At 40.7% G+C, this 17,821-nt stretch overlaps 1 protein-coding gene across 4 annotated transcripts in view; it reads left to right on the top strand.

Annotated features, from left to right (window-relative positions):
• Nucleotides 1–17,821, top strand: part of tmem131l (transmembrane 131 like) — a 70,336-nt gene that overhangs the window by 38,761 nt on the left and 13,754 nt on the right. For 2 of the 4 annotated variants that reach the window (XM_061913346.1, XM_061913365.1), the window contains exons 6-25: nucleotides 1–48; nucleotides 4,337–4,441; nucleotides 5,497–5,574; nucleotides 5,865–6,018; nucleotides 8,992–9,047; nucleotides 9,139–9,244; nucleotides 9,312–9,414; nucleotides 9,500–9,644; nucleotides 11,855–12,025; nucleotides 12,124–12,193; nucleotides 12,264–12,387; nucleotides 12,585–12,654; nucleotides 12,727–12,836; nucleotides 12,915–12,984; nucleotides 13,064–13,197; nucleotides 14,430–14,572; nucleotides 14,652–14,838; nucleotides 14,905–15,090; nucleotides 15,172–15,321; nucleotides 15,394–15,925. The exon at nucleotides 1–48 is cut by the window's left edge and continues 69 nt beyond it. In XM_061913346.1, the coding sequence (XP_061769330.1) occupies nucleotides 1–48; nucleotides 4,337–4,441; nucleotides 5,497–5,574; nucleotides 5,865–6,018; nucleotides 8,992–9,047; nucleotides 9,139–9,244; nucleotides 9,312–9,414; nucleotides 9,500–9,644; nucleotides 11,855–12,025; nucleotides 12,124–12,193; nucleotides 12,264–12,387; nucleotides 12,585–12,654; nucleotides 12,727–12,836; nucleotides 12,915–12,984; nucleotides 13,064–13,197; nucleotides 14,430–14,572; nucleotides 14,652–14,838; nucleotides 14,905–15,090; nucleotides 15,172–15,321; nucleotides 15,394–15,925 (2,742 nt within the window). The remainder of the gene's footprint in view (nucleotides 49–4,336; nucleotides 4,442–5,496; nucleotides 5,575–5,864; nucleotides 6,019–8,991; nucleotides 9,048–9,138; nucleotides 9,245–9,311; nucleotides 9,415–9,499; nucleotides 9,645–11,854; nucleotides 12,026–12,123; nucleotides 12,194–12,263; nucleotides 12,388–12,584; nucleotides 12,655–12,726; nucleotides 12,837–12,914; nucleotides 12,985–13,063; nucleotides 13,198–14,429; nucleotides 14,573–14,651; nucleotides 14,839–14,904; nucleotides 15,091–15,171; nucleotides 15,322–15,393; nucleotides 15,926–17,821) is intronic. The other 2 variants (XM_061913354.1, XM_061913375.1) reach the window with 1 other exon arrangement.

Here is a 17,821-nt window from a genome sequence, read left to right on the forward strand (position 1 = left end):
AACACGTTATTTATAAACACGTCAGCTCACGGGCTGCTTTCATATCAGGTCAGTACCTTTTTACAATGTTTTCAGTCGGCAACAAGTAGTGGTGTCCTGAGCGGGTATTGATATTGGTCCAATATCGGTAAACAAAAAACAAGTATCTTGCATTTAAAATCTCTGATATGAGCTCCGATGGAAGCAAGTTTACATTTGTAAAACTGGACAGCCAGTTAGCTTCTAAAATGTTCCCAATAAGCGCACATGGTTAGTCTTTTCTGTATTTTAGTCAGGTCATTTAAAAGGTAAACATGGTAGGCTATAGGCTACTATGAGCTAGGCACACAAGCTACACAAGTCATACTTGCTTATAGATTCTTACACATAAAAAGTCTGCAAGGCAGAAGCCTATTAAGAAGTTTTCTGTAGCAAAGATTTACGCTACTTCATGAGTTTACCTTTAAGGAACTTTACTATGCAAAACCAACTTTTTTTTACCTGTTCCTACCTGCTGTTGTGTATTTGAGATCTACAGAAGTCTCCAAAAATTTCAATTTAAACCAAGCAGGAATTGCAGAGTTATTTATAAAATATTCCTTCATACTTCTGCCAAACGAACCATTTGAAATTTTCTTTGACGTGTGACGTTTTCTGACCTGTGACATCACCGGATTATCACCATATCGTATACATTTGGGAATTGAATTGTCCATCATTAATAGATGAAAATTCTTGTACATGACTTCATTTGCGGTCTTTGCCATTTCCAACACAACGTAAAGTTGGAAATGATCTCGCTTTGGAAGCGCTAAAAACTACAACAAAGATGGCGAGGAGAAGACGCTGTCGAGCCACGTAAATAAGACCGCCCACAGACTTATGCACCCTGAAGAGTCTGCCAGAAAGCGGCTTAAAAACAATCTGTAAAAAAATAATCTATGCAACATTTTGACCAGAGAACCACTATTACATGTTTTGTAGACCACAAGAAAGTGAAGTGGGAGCCGAAAAAAACTCATAATATTTAACTTTTAGGAAATGTGCAAAATGGAATAAGGAACAAGTCATGACGTTTTGGGGCTGATCTGGATAATTTTTCCACATTATTTTTACGTTATGTGCTTCAACTTTTGAGTGTGTATGCTCCACTCACAAAGACACAGGCTTGAAAAGGTCTGTAGAACATTCATCTATGCAACATTTTGACCAAAGAACCCTCATTACATGTTATGTGGATGACAAGGAAGTGTTTTAAATTTAGAAATAAAATAATTTATTTTAATGATTTATTGTGGGCACTAAACTATGACCACTCCACTTATACGCAAGGCAGCATAAGTCCATTCCAGACGATTAATAATAAATAAGATTGTGTTTCTCATACCTACCATTGTTCTCTGTTTGAGTACTTTCACATTTTCAAAAATTTTGTTCAAGGCTGAAATAACCTGAAGTAAAAAAGTTGTCGGGACACTCCTAGTAACAGGCATCCATGCTACTTGAAATATCTTCGATGTACCACTATGCATTTGAAACTGATTCCATTAGTGCACCATCTTGTTTGTGCACTGGAATAGACTCCTAGATTAGTCAGAGTAGTAGTGTATTTTCATGCAGAAGAAACACACTCTTGGGTGTTCTCAGGACATCTATTTTTCGCAGAATTCTGCCGGTCTCGTTGATCCGCTTCAACTGGTTTGGCAGCTGTTTGAAGGCTCACGCTACCAACATTGTCACATGATGGTTTGGTTAATATTTGGTGATGCTTGTTCCTCAAAGTGCCACTGAACGTTGGGATGTAAAAGTCAGGGCACACTGGAGCGTCGTGGGCATGCAGAGTTGCAGACCCTTAAGAATAAAAGCACATGTCATTTATTAGATGCACTTGCCAGTCACACAGATTATCTGCACACCGAAGACAACATCCAAAGTTTCAAAGATGTGTAAATGTTCCAGCCGTTGGCTTTGTATGATTGACAATGAGCTCAACAACAGGGGTATTTTCTGCACACGTGCAATTGTCATTTAAACTATGCAGTTGAAAGTAAGTGCCCAAGTACAGCAATTGTACTTAAAATTTACAGCCAGCGATGTCCTAACTTACCCTTTTTGTTTACTCAAAGGTGAACACAATCTGTTGTCAGAAGCTGGTTGACGTCCAAATTTTTTTACTTAAATAAACGTCATTTATTTGCTCAAAATTTGTTAAGTTTTATCTAAAGTCCCGTGTGGGGTTTTTCTGAATGGAAATATATCAAGGAGCACAACAGTCGGTTTCTTCACTTATCTATTCACTGACGCCTGCATTGACCTGATCACTAACCATATAATAACGCGCCCTGCCATTCAGGGCATTCAATCGATTGCAACTGGACTGTTTAGTTTGTCTTAAAAGACGTTTCTCCTCTCATCCGAGTAGCTTAACGTGGGTGATTCCGAGTATTTTGGACTGGTAGTACTCGATCCACAGCGATCGTTCTGCCACACAATAAATGGGTTGTACTTGTATAGCGCTTTTCTACCTTCAAGGTACTCAAAGCGCTTTGACACTACTACCATAATGCTATTGATTGGAACTTGCACTTCAATGACTGACAGTAGGATTGCTAGTTTGCATCAAAGCAGTGTTTTTTTCTCACTAAGATAGGGTGAAACCACCCTTGCCCAGGCACACCCTTCTGGTTTTGGAATATAAATATTTGGGGTTTTGGCACCAGCCACTAGACTAGATCTGACCAATCTAAGTTTAAGCTGAGAGATGACCAATCTAAGTGTATGAGTATGAACTGATGAAGCTTACTTGAATGAGAGGCAAAATGTCTTCTAAGACAAACCAAACAGTCCAGTTGCAATCGATTGAGTGCCCTGAGATTACAACGACCTGGATTAATGAGAACATTAAAAGACAAGTAAAAGATCATGTGCGCTCAAAATAAATTGCATCGATAATCTGCGAATATACATTAATAATCACCAAATGTATTATTTTTGACAGCCTTAATTGAAAACGGTAACACGCCAGTTCCTTAACTAAAGTTTGTCATACTTATTTTTAATTGGTCATAATTTTGCTCCCTCCCAGCACTCGTTCTACTCAGCGAGGGTGTCACGTGTGGGGTGTGGCTTTTATCGTTTATATAGTTATAATTATTTAATATACTTTGCCTTTTGGGCTAGCAACTTTTCCCATGTGACGAATGCAACCTACAATGTATAAAAAACTTATAAAAATACAACGTACATTTGATGTAATAAAGCTTATGTGTTAAAATGAACAGCTTTTTTAAATGAAACATAAAAACTGCTTAATGCTATGGGGTAATGTCTCCAATTTATACAATTTCAAAATTAAGAAACAAAAACATAGCTACAAAAGCACTCAGAGAGCCAGACCTTCACCATTTCATCACTTCCAGTAACAAAGAATCCAGACTCTGATTCGGATCACCCCTTAAATCTACTGACCTGTTCCTTATCACATGTCTGATATTCCGTGTAAGTGTAATCAAAAACCGCCCATAACTTTTTGAGCTATGTTGCTAACTAATAAACTAACACCAGTAGATCAAAGGATAACTTATGTTGCCAAGTCTGTGCATGTTTGTTTTGTTCGTCTGTCTGTTCCAAACAGCCTGCAAGAGGGTTCACTCTTTGCGTCGGTGTCCACAACTAGGCTTGTTTCGTATTCTTTTTTTCATAGCGGAACGAAATAAAGGGAGTGTACTCTCGTCTGTCATCCACTCTTTACGTTCTGCGGCTAGCATACACACGCAGTTAACATTGTAGAAATGATCTGACTCACTCCTAAAATAAGATCGCTTGTTCATTATTGCATTTCTGACATTTCCTGAAAGTTTCAACATCCACTCATACATTTTTGAGTTATGTTGCTAATTAACAGGTGCCAGCAAATACATTACCTCTGAGCAGAAGTATTCATAAAAAATACACTTTCTCTGCTCTGATTTCTAAATAATTTGTGTTTAATAGTAATGCAAAAAGAAAGTGGCTAGGTGGCGCTAGCTGCAGGTCAATTCCCCCAACATTTTCCTGCAAGTAGATGCTTTGACACGATGTAATGTTGCATAACTGCATGTTTACAGTTTTTTTTATTTGTAAAACCAGATGTAAAATGTGTTTAATAAGTGTAAAAGGCATACTTTAAAGGCTTTAGAGTATACAAAATAGGCAAGTTAAGGACTTTTTATGGGGTTACTGGATCTATAGTATAATAATTTACGAGGTTTCTTTTAAGGAAAGTGCACTGCCAGTTCATAATCTTTTGACTTTAGAGGCTTTGGATGTTTACTCCATGCGGCTACGTTTAAGCCAAATGTGATTGTGCTTTTTCCAGGTCTTTGGTGTGGGAGTTCACCAGGGCTCATTAAAGTATGTCCAACGAAAGGACAGCCTGCTAATATTCCCTCACATCCAGAGCATTAAGTTGACCCAAACTCAGGTATTTCTAACAATATGAAGCAGCTGATTTCATGACACACAGATCATGTTTTTTAAATCGCACAAAGCTGCATTGTTGAGTGAAACGCCACCAAGTGTCAAGTCAGCAGCTGGGATGACTTTAACAGAGCTGCAAAGTCCACACAGTGTTGACTTGCACAGAACAACCCCTCACTTTTAGCAGATAAACGTGCAGTCAAATGTATCTATAATTAGCAACCCAACTGAAGTGAAGCGGTGAAAGTGTGTGTGAAGTTAACAGCCTACGCAACAGGAAGTGTGCCTTCAGTCGCAAGAAATGCAACAGAGTCTCATTGCTCCTTTTTCTTTTTTTTACTTGAGGTTACTGTACTTTGAGATGACAAAATGTCTTTAATAGGCAATTGGGAAGATGAACATGCAGCATTTGTTTTGAGTACATCTTAAATACATACATGTACAAATACTAATTTCTATTTATTTACTGTTGTTTTCTGGTGCTTTCTCCATTTGTAAAGTTATTTATTGTGTATATACAGTACAGGCACAAAGTTTAGACACACCTTCTCATTCACAACACAACTGATGGTCCCAACCCTATTGATAAAGCAATAAATTCCACTATTCAACCCTGATGAGGCACACTTGTGAAGTGAAAACCATTTCAGGTGACTACCTCTTGAAGTTCATCAAGAGAATGCCAAGAGTGTGAAAAGCAATAATCAGAATATAATGAACAAGAATATAAAACTTGTTTTCAGTTATTTCACCTTTTTTAGTTAAGTACATAACTCCACATGTTTTCATTCAGTTGTGATGCCTTCAGTGACAATCATGACAATAAAGAAAAGGCATTGAATGAGAAGGTGTGTCAAAAATTTTGGTCTGTACTGTATGTATATGTACAGTGTATGTATGTATATATATATATATATATATATATATATATATATTGATGCCCCCCCAATAATAGTAATCTGCTTTACATCAGGAGATTGGATGAACAGTGCCTCTGCTGTACATTTAGCCTTAATTTGCTTTAGACTTTAATAGCCAATTATTTTATTCATTCCACAGGAAGATGTGTCCAACATCACCATACTGGGTCTACTCCTAGAGTGCAGCCTACCGAAGAGTTTTTTCATCAATCCTCAGGTATTTATTTACACATTGAGTGTATAAATGTTGTGTCTTCTACCCTTATGATTGTTGCTACTATAGGAGAAAAAAGTTAATCTGGCATCCTCTTATCATTTAGATTTTTTTCAGACTCACCCTCAACATCTCTTAACAGAATCAAAAGTGCTTTCTTTGGCTCATTTCCAGCATCAACATCTGTCTCACTGTTTTTTGATTCCGATCCAGGTCTTGCTGATAAAATTGCAACTTCTCTTCTACACTGCCTTACTAGCCTGACTGATGAGTTACATGTTGCCTGTACCCAGGGGTCCTGCCTCCAGAGTGACGAGCGCCTCAGCCTGCAGATTAATCTGTCGGCTCGTGGTGATCAGCCTGCTGACCTGGACAAGCTCAAGCCTTACGTCATTGAGCACATCTTGCTGCTGCTGGTGGTCCCTGCTGCTGGACAGGCTGCAGTAGGTAAGTGTCTATCAGTTATATTCACTTTTATCATGGTGCACAATATTGTTGGAATATATTCTTATCAGTAAAATTATTATGTACATACAGTGGAACCTCGATTACAAACTTAATAGGTTTTTGAACAGGGTTCGTAAATGGAAATGTTTGTATAGTGAAGCATCGTGTGCACATATGGACACCCTTATGTTTGAACATGGTGTTAGTTTTAGCCAAGCTGTGATGAGCACAAAAGTCCAATAACAAAACACAACAGTCAAGACCCGTCCCCTCACCCAAAGGCAGAGAGAATCTACTGTTCTCAAGAAACGTGTGGTTTTTATTTTTTAAATTTTTTTTTATAAAAGGGAGATTGTTAACATGTTTCTCCATATACTGGGTTAACGCATGCGCAGTGTTTGTGGGCGGGAAGTGGGGAGCGAGTGTTTCCGGTTTCTTCTCTGTGCAGCAGTGGATTAAAAATTGTGAACCAGAATAGACGTATTTATTCACCTCCTTTTAACATTGGGAAGGTTAGGAGTTTGACCAAATACCAGTTGATGTGGACTATAACCTTGTACACTGTGCATGCAGTTCTTAGCCATTAAAGGCCTACTGAAACCCACTACTACAGACCACGCAGTCAATGATGAAATATTAACATTGCAACACATGCCAATACGGCCTTTTTAGTTTACTAAATTGCAATTTTAAATTTCCCACGAAGTGTTGTGTTGAAAACGTCGCGGTATGATGACGTGTGCGTTTGACGTCTCGGGTTGTAGCGGACGTTATTTTCCAGCCCGATCCAAGCTATAAGTAGTCTGCTTTAATCGCATAATTACACAGCATTCTGGACATCTGTGTTGATGAATCTTTTGCAATTTGTTCAATTAACAATGGAGGTGTCAAAGTAGAAAGATGGAGGTGGGAAGCTTTTATAAAGCCTTTAGCCACAAAAACACAGCCTGTGTTTCCTTGTTTAAAAATTCCCGAAGATGGAGCTTTACTGTGGAACAGAGCGGTCAAGCGAACATGTATACCGACTACATGTCAACCGACAATTTTCGGTGAGAAAATTGTGGTAATAAGTCGCCTCTTACCGGAGACATCAGTGTAGTTTCCTTCCTGCTGCAGCTGCCGTTACTTCCCTCAGAGACTCTGGCGTCAACACACCCATGGCCACACCCCTCCGACTTTCAGGTAATCACTAAAACACTAGCAACACAATAGGCAGATAAGGGATTTTCCAAAATTATCCTAGTATATGTGTCTAATAACATCTGAATCGCTCCCACTGCAACGCTTTTTAAAAAAAAATATTTTTCTTTTCTTTTTTTTTTTTTTTCTAGTCCTTTACTCTAAATTTCCTCATCCACAAATCTTTCATCCTCGCTCAAATTAATGGGGAAATTGTCGATTTCTCTGTCCGATTCGCTCTCGGTGCTGGTGGCTATGATTGTTAACAATGTGAGGAGCCCTACAACCAGTGACGTCACGCGCACATCGTCTGCTACTTCCGGTAAAGGCAAGGCTTTTTTATTAGCGACCAAAAGTTGCGAACTTTACCGTAGATGTTCTCCACTAAATCCTTTCAGCAAAAATATGGCAATATCGCGAAATGATCAAGTATGACACATAGAATGGACCTGCTATCCCCGTTTAAATAAGACAATCTAATTTCAGTAGGCCTTTAAGGCCCTGTCCATGGCAGTGCACCAGTCACAATCTTTTTCCCGTTTAACTTCCTGGACGATGTTTGTGAATGTCTGATTATGTCGTTCCAACTCCTCCGCACATATCTCCATTGCGATTTCTCTGGCTCTTCCCTCAAGACCCAAAGCCACAGCTAGGGCTTGCTTTTTCTTATCGAGTTCTGTAACCCGCGTCCAAATGTTAACTTCATTTTTCCAGCACTGGCATGGATGGCCTGGACTCGTCAAACCTCGGCGGTATTTTATAGTTTGCAGCCATCCTCTGCTACCAATGTTAAATGGAGGTGAATAAACACAACGTCAATTCTGGTTCACAAACTTTTAATCCAATGTTGCACAGGGGAAAAAACGTAAACACTCGCTCCCCACTTCCCACCCACAAACACTGTTCATGCGTTAACCCAGAATATGGAGAAACATGTATGCTGTTCCACGTTCCAAGAGTTAGCTTCTGTAGCCGAATATCGGACCGCCAAGGGCCATGTCTTCGGCTGCTACCCAGTTCACACTGCACCCGACCTCTATGCCCTCTCCTATGAGTGGTGAGGTCATGGAAGGGGGGGGGGGTCCACGTTGCCTCTTCAGCCGGGCCCCATGGGCACAGGCCTGGCCATCGAGCCCCACCTCCGGGCCCGGATCCAGAGGGGGGCCCCGGTGACACGTGTTCAGGCGAGGGAAATCTGAGTCGTTGTTTTTTACGGCAGACGACATGCCGTCATGACGTGCAACCAAAAGGCGAGAAGGGAGGGCACGCAAAGAGAGAAGGGCGCTGGGAGGAGGGTAAATGTGTCTGGTTTCCCTTTCTTCTCTAAGTCCACAGCCAATCAGTCATTCTTTCAAGGCTTGTTTGTTGGCTTTTTTTTATCCCATATTGAGTAAGCAAAAAAAAAAGATAAAACTTTGTGAATGGCGAGAAAAGAAAAATACACAGAAGCACTGAGAAGTGTCCGAGTACTGAACTACGCAAACAGGTTGTGACGTAGGGGGCTCCACTTCTCCAAAATGGCCGTGTCTTGTGTGTCCTGTACTGCACAGAACTGATGTCGTCAAAATGTCAGCGCCCTGAATGAGTGCGCACACCAAGACATTGTTCACACACAGAGGCATATTTGGCGTGATGTAAAGATTCGTAAACCAAAAAGTTTGCAGGGGTTTGTAAATATAGGTTCCACTATGTATATGTTTATTAAATAGATGCGTTAATTGTAGGACGTATTGGTTGTTTTTTTTCTCCAACATACACATTTTAAACTTGTATTATTCATGTACTTTCTGCTAGAACCAAAAATAAGAGTTCATATGCAAAATTCCGGAAGCAAAAGACTCTATGTTAAGGTGAGTTCTCGTCTGTATTTTCAACCTATTGTTACTATAAATAGAAGTGTATATGACGGTTTAAAAAAAAACAAAAATGTCTCAATCCCAGGACATGCAGGTTCTATCCAAAATGGATGCCAATCTGCAATTTAACAGAGTTCTTCTGAGATCGGAAGCAAAGAACTTCACAGAAGTGGCGACCCTCACTTGCAGAGGTGAGTTCCCTTTAGATATTATACTGTACTGTAATATGTTAATGTAACTATGTTAATGTGGTTGTAGGTTCAATGCCAGGTCAAGGAAGCAAATGTGTCAGTCATATCAGTTTAAGAGTCTTGGGGAACCAGACAACCCACAACTTTGCTGGCTTACATATCACGCACAGGTAATTCAAACCCTAAAATATTCCCTAATTTGCTTTTTGAGAAAATCTTCTCAGCCGCCATGTTTTTTCTTGTATCTGCCTGTAGATGGAGCACGGAGGACCTGTCCAGCCTTTTCCAAGTGAAGCAGAAAACGACAGAGCAGGTGGAACTGTGGCTGACAAACCCCTTCGTTTTGCCACTCACGGTGACTGGTGCAAGCCTTTCACAGAAGCTGCATGGCGTTATGAAGGTATGCACAGCTGCCTCAACAAAAAAAGGTCACCTTAATTCATGACATGACCGTGCATACAGTGCAAGGAGATGGTCTTTGGCCTACATACGAGTGTTGTTGCTACGGCAAGTTTTATTTAATTAAACACTAAAAGGCAAAAAGTTAACATCGTTTAATTATCAGAATCAGCTTTATTGTCATTATGCAGGGTAATGAGATTGAGGCCATTCCATACAGTGCGATGTGTGCATGCAAGAAAACTGTGTAAATATAAAAAAATATACAAAATATAGAAGTGCAAAGAATGGTGTGAGTAAATATCCTTACTTGGCGTAGCACCTGTAACTAGTTTTTTTTTGTTTTTGTTGCAGTATTCATATGCAAATGCAGCGTAAACATTAAACAGCGTAACAAGGGTACAGCATGTATATGACAACGGGATGTGTACCGAATACTGTACTTTTATAGATAGCGACCAAATTACGCAAGTACAGCAACTATCGATTCACGTAAAATAAAAAATACTTGGCACTGGTTTGAGAACTTGACTGTAAAAGAGGCGTATTCAAAACAGATTGTCTCTGTGTAATTTTCCATGTCAACAAAGCCAAGCAGGCTTTACAGAAAGTAGGAATGTAAATCTCTTTGTGATGGACGATTCAAATCACATTTTGATACATGGGTTATCATGCGATTCAAAAAACATTTATTTATCAAACAGGTCGATTAGATGTGATTCAATTTAGTGTATGAACAATGGTTAATATTTGTTAAAGAACACATTCTTTTTTTACACCACAAAAGAACATACGCATTCCTTCCGTGCGTACAATCATGTTAGAGAATGAATAGTTAGGACCTTGGCATCAAGCACGCAGAATACTACATCTGTCCAAGTTAAGTTTATTGGCATGAACTGATGAAAACTACTCAAATGAGGAGTCGAACCGGATATCCGGTTGCATCGGTTTATTGTTAACAACCCTAATGGAAAGTGCTCAAAAAGTAAGGCTCCGCTTTTTTTAAATGCACTACTAGTTCGATGCCACTTGGAAATGCAAAATACATGCTACTGATTAGCGTTAGTGATTTTACATGGTGATTTCAACACCTCCAAAGTTACTAAAACTAAGATGCACGCGACAATCAAGCAGCTTGCTGTGTAATAAGTAGTTAGACTTGCACATAAAACTTAATGGCATAGACTACTACTTCCTGACTATAGTGACACACTCAGAACACACTGGAAATCAAATCATGCTTGCAAATGAGACGCGAGAGAGGTCACGGTTCAATCTTAGATAAAAAAAAATAGTATTATTTAATGAACACACAAAAGTACAAAAAATCTGTCCTGCGTAACTGTTGATTCCCAAAAGGGATTGGTACCAAATCAAATACTTTTGTGAATCCCGTTAGTCATATCGTGAACCGATTCCCTTGAAATCCAACAGTGCCATGTTTCGGTTTCTGGGTTGCGCGTGACATCACGCCTGGCTGTCGACTCAGGCTCTTTGCACTTCAGCACTTGGCAAATCTTCCAGCGGCACTTAGAGCGGACTCGGCCAAACCACCTCTAGGTAATGTTGCATATTTCAATGCCAACAAAGAAATTGACTCAAAAAGCGCTCCTATGTAAGTTAAGTAAGTCTTGACTTTGCCAAAAATGCGCTAACGTAATGCTAATATACATTGGTTTTGCTGTTTTCATGCTACTGATTAGCAATAGCGATTTTACTTGCCGAATTCAGCACCTCCAAATTAGTGAATGTGAACTACAACTAAGATGCACGTTACAATCAAACAGCTGGTGCTTAATAAGTACAATACTTACAGTATCAACACTTTATAGGGCGCGCCAAAAACCTACACACCATAAACTATACACTACTACCATTTAAGGTTATTGACTTGCAACTGTAATTGCAACTTATTGTCTGCAAATTCGACTCAGAACTTCGATAATTAACGAGATATAACAACTGAACAGCAGTTATCATAATCAGCTCATTTTTAAATATTGCAATAAAAATTATATTTTATTATCAAAAACAATTATTTGTTAACGCACACAAAAGTGGAGTACCGTTATCGATTCCTAAGTACCAGGTTTTGGTACTTTATCGGTTCAAATGTGAATGTTACCAATCCCTAATTCCTAGGTACGGCCAATTAGTACCATATTGGTTCCAACATGACAACTCTCTCTGCTGCCCTCTGCCTGTCAGGTGGTGAACTTCCACAGCCCGCTGACCGTTCCCCAGGGCTGCTGGCATATTCTGTCCCTCAAACTCTTCAGCCGGATGCTGCCCACCAGTCCCTCATTCACGCTCAGTTTATACACCAAGCTGGGCGCCGCCATGCACATTCCTCTTTACTTCCACGCCACTCCTGCCAAGGTAAAGAAGAAAAAAAGTTTTACTTATAGTGACGCCAACAAGAAGGCACTCTCGGAATCCAGCGCGGCGAATGTGGTAACAGTTGTGTATCGTCTCAGCAGGGAGATTTGGTGTTTGAGTCGGAAGGGGAGTGTCTGCGTCCTTGTCCGGTCAAGTTGTCCGAAACAGGTGAGATATTCAAATACCTGTTTGAGTTTTTTAACGATGACTAAATACAAATGAATTGTTTTACGTCCAGGTCGCTCAGAGTGGCAGCGCACGCTCCTGCCAGACTTCTCTCGTTCATCCTGGACGGTGGACAACAAACTGGTGGCGGAGCTCTGCTCTCGGTGGCAGAACCACGATGACAAACTACCTTGCAGGTCAGTCATTCCATCAAGAGTTCTACTGCTTTTACTGGAGAGCTACTATGTGGTTTCATGTCATGTAATGGGAAATGTTTCTGGCCAATTAATCACAGTGCTCACAAACAGTACGCATAATAATGCATTATATTTGATGTTTCCTCTCATGTGATTGTATACCATCTTACGTCATGCTTAATTAACGCCATGTACAGATGGCCCAGACTCACTGTGGAGACGTCGTCCCCCCTTGATTTTGGTGCTACGCCCATCAACGAAAGCAAGGTGAGCAACATTGTTTGCACCGTCATTTATGCCATGACTTTTTGTTGAAGACAACGCTGGTGGCCTTTTCAGGTAAAAACGTTTCTGCTGAAGAACCCTTCTTCCTCTGTGGTTTCTGTGGAGATCCAGATTCTCTCCCTGTATCCCTCCCCACTGGGGGCTCTGGACCTTCTCACCAAATGGTATTGTCATCCAGAACAAAAGAGCACTCAGAGTAAATACTTTGAAGTCTAGTATTTATTTTTTGCATCCTTTCACAGGTTTAATATCAGCCCCCTCGCGGTCAATATCAGCACTGCAGAGTTCTCCCTGTTACCTGCGACCCCCAAGGTGAGTGGAGAAAGGGCTTTTCATTCTTTGTTGTCTTTAGTGCCTTCCCTGACAACCGTCTCCATTTATTTGTGCATAGGCGAGTAAGAACGTGGAGGCCCTGAGAGGGGAGGGGGTCCTGCGTCTGCTGCTGCAGCCGTGGGAGTCCCGAGAGGTTGCCGTTGTTTTTACTCCCTCTGAACACAAGCCCACAACCACCATCCTGGTCATCAGGTATGTAATAGCATGGGTCGACTTTATACTTAATACTATATATTAGGGGTGTAACAATACGTGTATTTGTATTGAACCGTTTCGGTACGGGGGTTTCGGTTTGGTACGGGGGTGTACCGAATGAGTTTCTAAGCTAAAGTCTTAACAAGCTGCTTTGCTTCTTCTGCCTGTCTCAGCACCCAGCATTGTCCCACCCACACAACCATCTGATTGGTTACATATATAGCGATAACAGCCGATCAACAGTGCGTATTCAGAGCGGTAACAGCCAATCAGCTGTGCGTATTCAGAGCGCATGTAGTAAATGCTTCAGCGTCGAGCAGATAGGTGTTTAGCAGGTGGCAATAAGGCAGCGTACTCTCCCCAAATTATAATAAAAACCTTCCAGTAAACTACTACTAACATCACTATGAGCCCGTTGACCTTCTAGAAACTTAAATTGCAGCTCAGCTCGCTCGCAGTTCTGGCTTGAGGTGAAGGCTAATTAGCTTTTAACGTAACGTTAGCTCATTTTGCGGTGTGTGTGTGTGTGTGTGTGTGTGTGTGTGTGTGTGTGTGTGTGTGTGTGTGTTTTACAGACAGAAAAGCTTTGAATGGCAGGGTCCATGCTATCACATGTTGATAAAAATATAACATTTACATAATAAAAATCAACTACAAGCTTCCCAAATGCTGTAATAAATTAAGCATGATGAGTTGACTTGAAAATGTTTAATGTTGTACTTTTTATATGTAGAAGAAAAGGTTTGTCATTTTATTTAATCTGAGCAACAATTTGAGGCAGTTTGTTTATTAACGTGGGCAGAATTATTATAGTGTTTCCATTGTTAAAAGGATAAAGCCATTGTTTACAAATTTGGTAAATATATAACCAAAAAATTAATATTTTGTTGTTTTCTTACTGTACCGAAAATGAACGGAACCCTGACCTCTAAAGCGAGGTACGTACCGAATCGAAATTTTTGTGTACCGTTACACCCCTATTATATATAGGATGTGCAGGATCTAATAAGCGAATATGCACCTACTGTTAGTATTCGAATGTAAAAGTAAAAATTGTAAGTACAACGGAACAAGCGAGGATCTGCACTCTACTGGTTATAACTTATTCTTCTTGTATAGTTTATTACCCAAAATATTGGCAGCTTTTCTCTGGATGGGACAGAAAAGCACAATAATACACAATATTAATACATTTGGTGCCAAACTAAACTTAAATACATTTTTTTCAGGAACAATCTGACCGTGTTCGACATGGTGACGGTGAAGGGTCACGGGGCCAAAGAGCTTCTCAGAGTCGGGGGCAAACTACCCGGGCCGGGGGCCTCCTTGCGCTTCAACGTCCCTCAGTCCACCTTGATGGAGTGTCGAGACGGTGAGGCTGCAGTTTGCGTGGCTACACATGTAAAAGTGTCATTCTGAGCGACTAAAAAGAACCCATCCGACTCTACCAGGCCTGCGCCACAACAAGCCGCTCTTCGCCATCCGCAAGACGTTCAAGGTGGAGAACGCCGGAGAGCTGCCGCTAACCGTCGTGTCCATGAACGTCAACGGTTACAAGTGTCAGGGCTTTGGCTTTGAGGTGCTGCAGTGTGACTCCTTCAGCCTGGAGCACAACACCTCGTCTGAGATCACCATAGCGTGAGTTGACTGGAAGATGTACGCCGTGTCGGAATATGTCATGCAACGCCTCTGCGCTCTCTTCAGGTTCACTCCCGACTTCACCTCCTCCTGGGTCATCCGGGACCTTGTCCTGGTGACGTCGCGCGGCACCTCCTTCCCGTTCACCCTCAATGTGACGCTGCCGCACCACATGTTGCCACTGTGCGCTCAGGTGGTCCCTGGCCCCAGCTGGGAGGAGTCCTTCTGGGTGGTCACGCTCATCTTCACCTGGTCAGTAGCAGTTAGCCTAGCAAAGACCTCACCTGTGTCAAATGAAGGTGTTTTTTATTGCTTATTCCTATTTATTTGCAGTGTGTCTTTGTTTGGTGTATGTCTGATGGCCTTCCATCAAGCCCAGTACATCCTTACCGAGTTCTCCATGCCTGCTATAAGAAACAACCACACCTCCACCCTGTCCCGGGACAACGGCCCCGTTAATAACATCACATCCAATGGCGTAAAGTATGGGGCATACACACAGATTTTTACAAATGCCTACAAAATGCTTTGAAGTAACATTTGTCCTTTTTGCAGTAAAACCAAGGGTAGTTGTAAGAGCTACGTGGACACCTGCCACACCTCTGACAAAGGAAAGGGGCGTGGCTCCCCGGGTTTGTCCAACAGCCCCGCCCAGCGTCCTCAGTCCTCCAAGAAGGGCTCCTCCGGCACCACCTCCCAGCCCCAAAAGAAGCACAAGGTTTCACTCTATTACAGCAACTACAAGCCCAGCGCAGCCACGGCAGCGGCACCAGACGACGACCACGAGGACCTGTTGCCGGAGCCGCCCCTGACCCCGGACTCCGACATCTGCAACAACAACAGACCGGCGTTCATGGACAGCGAGACGGTGGATAAAAAAGTGGACTTTAAAGCACCCATGGAGGATAAAGTGCCGGCAGCTGTTATGTTTCCCATGGAAATGCCTGCTGGTTTCCCCGAAAACGTCCGGCTCAGTCCAGGACCTCGACCAGGCCTGCTGGTGTGCAAACCTGTGGAGATGAGTCACATCGGGCGCTACGAGCCCACCGTTGTCCACTGTGAACAACGGGCCAGCGCCGAAATAGAGGTGAGCTCATTTTCTGTCCCCTAAAATGTCTCAGTAGTGGGACTGCACAATAGTTTTGCTTTGGGACAGCTTGCGGAAGCTTCTTTAACAGTTCAGGGGTCTTTGTAGACTTTCAAAACTTCCTCCTAGTGATACTGCCGTTTCAGGTGGCCGATAAGGTTTGATGTGTTGAAGGTCGATGTGTTTTTTCGCCCGTTAGCGGAACATTCGGTGAAAATAGCGTGGAAAAAGTCTTCCACTGAAACAGTGAAGAAGTCCCACACAATTTTTTTTTTTTAAGGCACTCAATGGAAGTTTACGACGGGCTTACAGCACAGCATGTAAGATAAAAGAAGCGCTTGATTTGCTCATCCTAACCCACCTCCAACACACAGTACATGTCATCCAGGACAATTATAGATGTGATGTCTTAATTCCTCATGTCGACCTGATAATTATCAGTCCGATATTTACCGTACACCCCTACAAAGCAGATAATACCATATTTCCCCATGCTGTACTAATGAAGAATGAGTAAGGGCTGGGCAATATGACTGAGAACTTTATCACGATATAAGTGTTTCATATCAGTCAATATCGATAATTATAAATATTTTTGTGGCCTGCAGAAAATAAGGACCAGGAGAAAAATATAATCATTTTTATTTAAAATTTAACCTTCCTCTGATTATATTCCCGTTAACTATAATGATAAATGGGTTGTACTTGTCTAGCGCTTTTCTACCTTCAAGGTACTCAAATCGGTTTGACACTACTTCGACATTTACCCATTCACACACACATTAACACATGCAAGGCGCTAACCAGCACCCATCAGGAGCAAGGGTGAAGTGTCTTGCTCAGGACACAACGGACGTGACGAGGTTGGTACTAGGTGGGGATTGAACCAGGGACCCTCGGGTTGCGCACGGCCACTCTTCCACTGTGCCACGCTTGAAAAAAATCACTTTGAACACTTAACAATAAGACTTTAAAACGAGGAATATATGCAAAAATAAGGAATATGTAAGAAATGCTTAATAAAGTGTAACAATTATAGTGCTAGGATGTTTCATCTGTGTGGTGAGGGCCTTGCATCATTTACAGACCACATTGGTTTGCCATACTGTTCAGGGGACTTTTCCTATTTTATCCACAATTTATTTGCTCTCTGCACTTCTCATTTTTACTTTCTGTTCTCACTCCATGTAAGAATCAACCGCGAGACAACAAGACAGCACAACCAAACATGACAATTGATACTGTTACCTGATTGGCTGTTAGCGTGTCACTCCCACTGATCAGCAATCACTTCCTGTGTTGCTCATTTACCGCAGAGCGAGTACCTTTGTTTATGCAACCAACCTTGCTTTGCAGCTTTAGTTTTTTTCCAACTGAGACCAAAAAAAAGTTATTAAACGTTTAATGAAACGCATTTTTATTGATATCCTTCGTGTCTATCATATATTGATATTGTTTTATCGCCTGGCCATAGCAAAGACTGACAGGCAAAAATATAAATAAAGACAATATATATATATATATATATATATATATATATATATGTATAAAAATGCATTTTTATACATAAATATATATATATATATATATATATATATGTATATATATATATATATATATATATATATATATATATATATATATGTATATATATATATATATATGTATATATATATATGTATATATATATATATATATATATATATATATATATATATATGTATATATATATATGTATATACATATATATATGTATATGTATATATGTATATATATATATATATATATATATATGTATATATATGTATATATATGTATAAAAATGCATTTTATTGTATAGCTCTTTTCAGAATATTCAGAGACGCATTACAGGATGAAAAAAATTAAAATATAAAA

Source organism: Nerophis ophidion, linkage group LG01 (genome assembly GCF_033978795.1).
Source record: "Nerophis ophidion isolate RoL-2023_Sa linkage group LG01, RoL_Noph_v1.0, whole genome shotgun sequence".
NCBI lineage: Eukaryota > Metazoa > Chordata > Actinopteri > Syngnathiformes > Syngnathidae > Nerophis > Nerophis ophidion.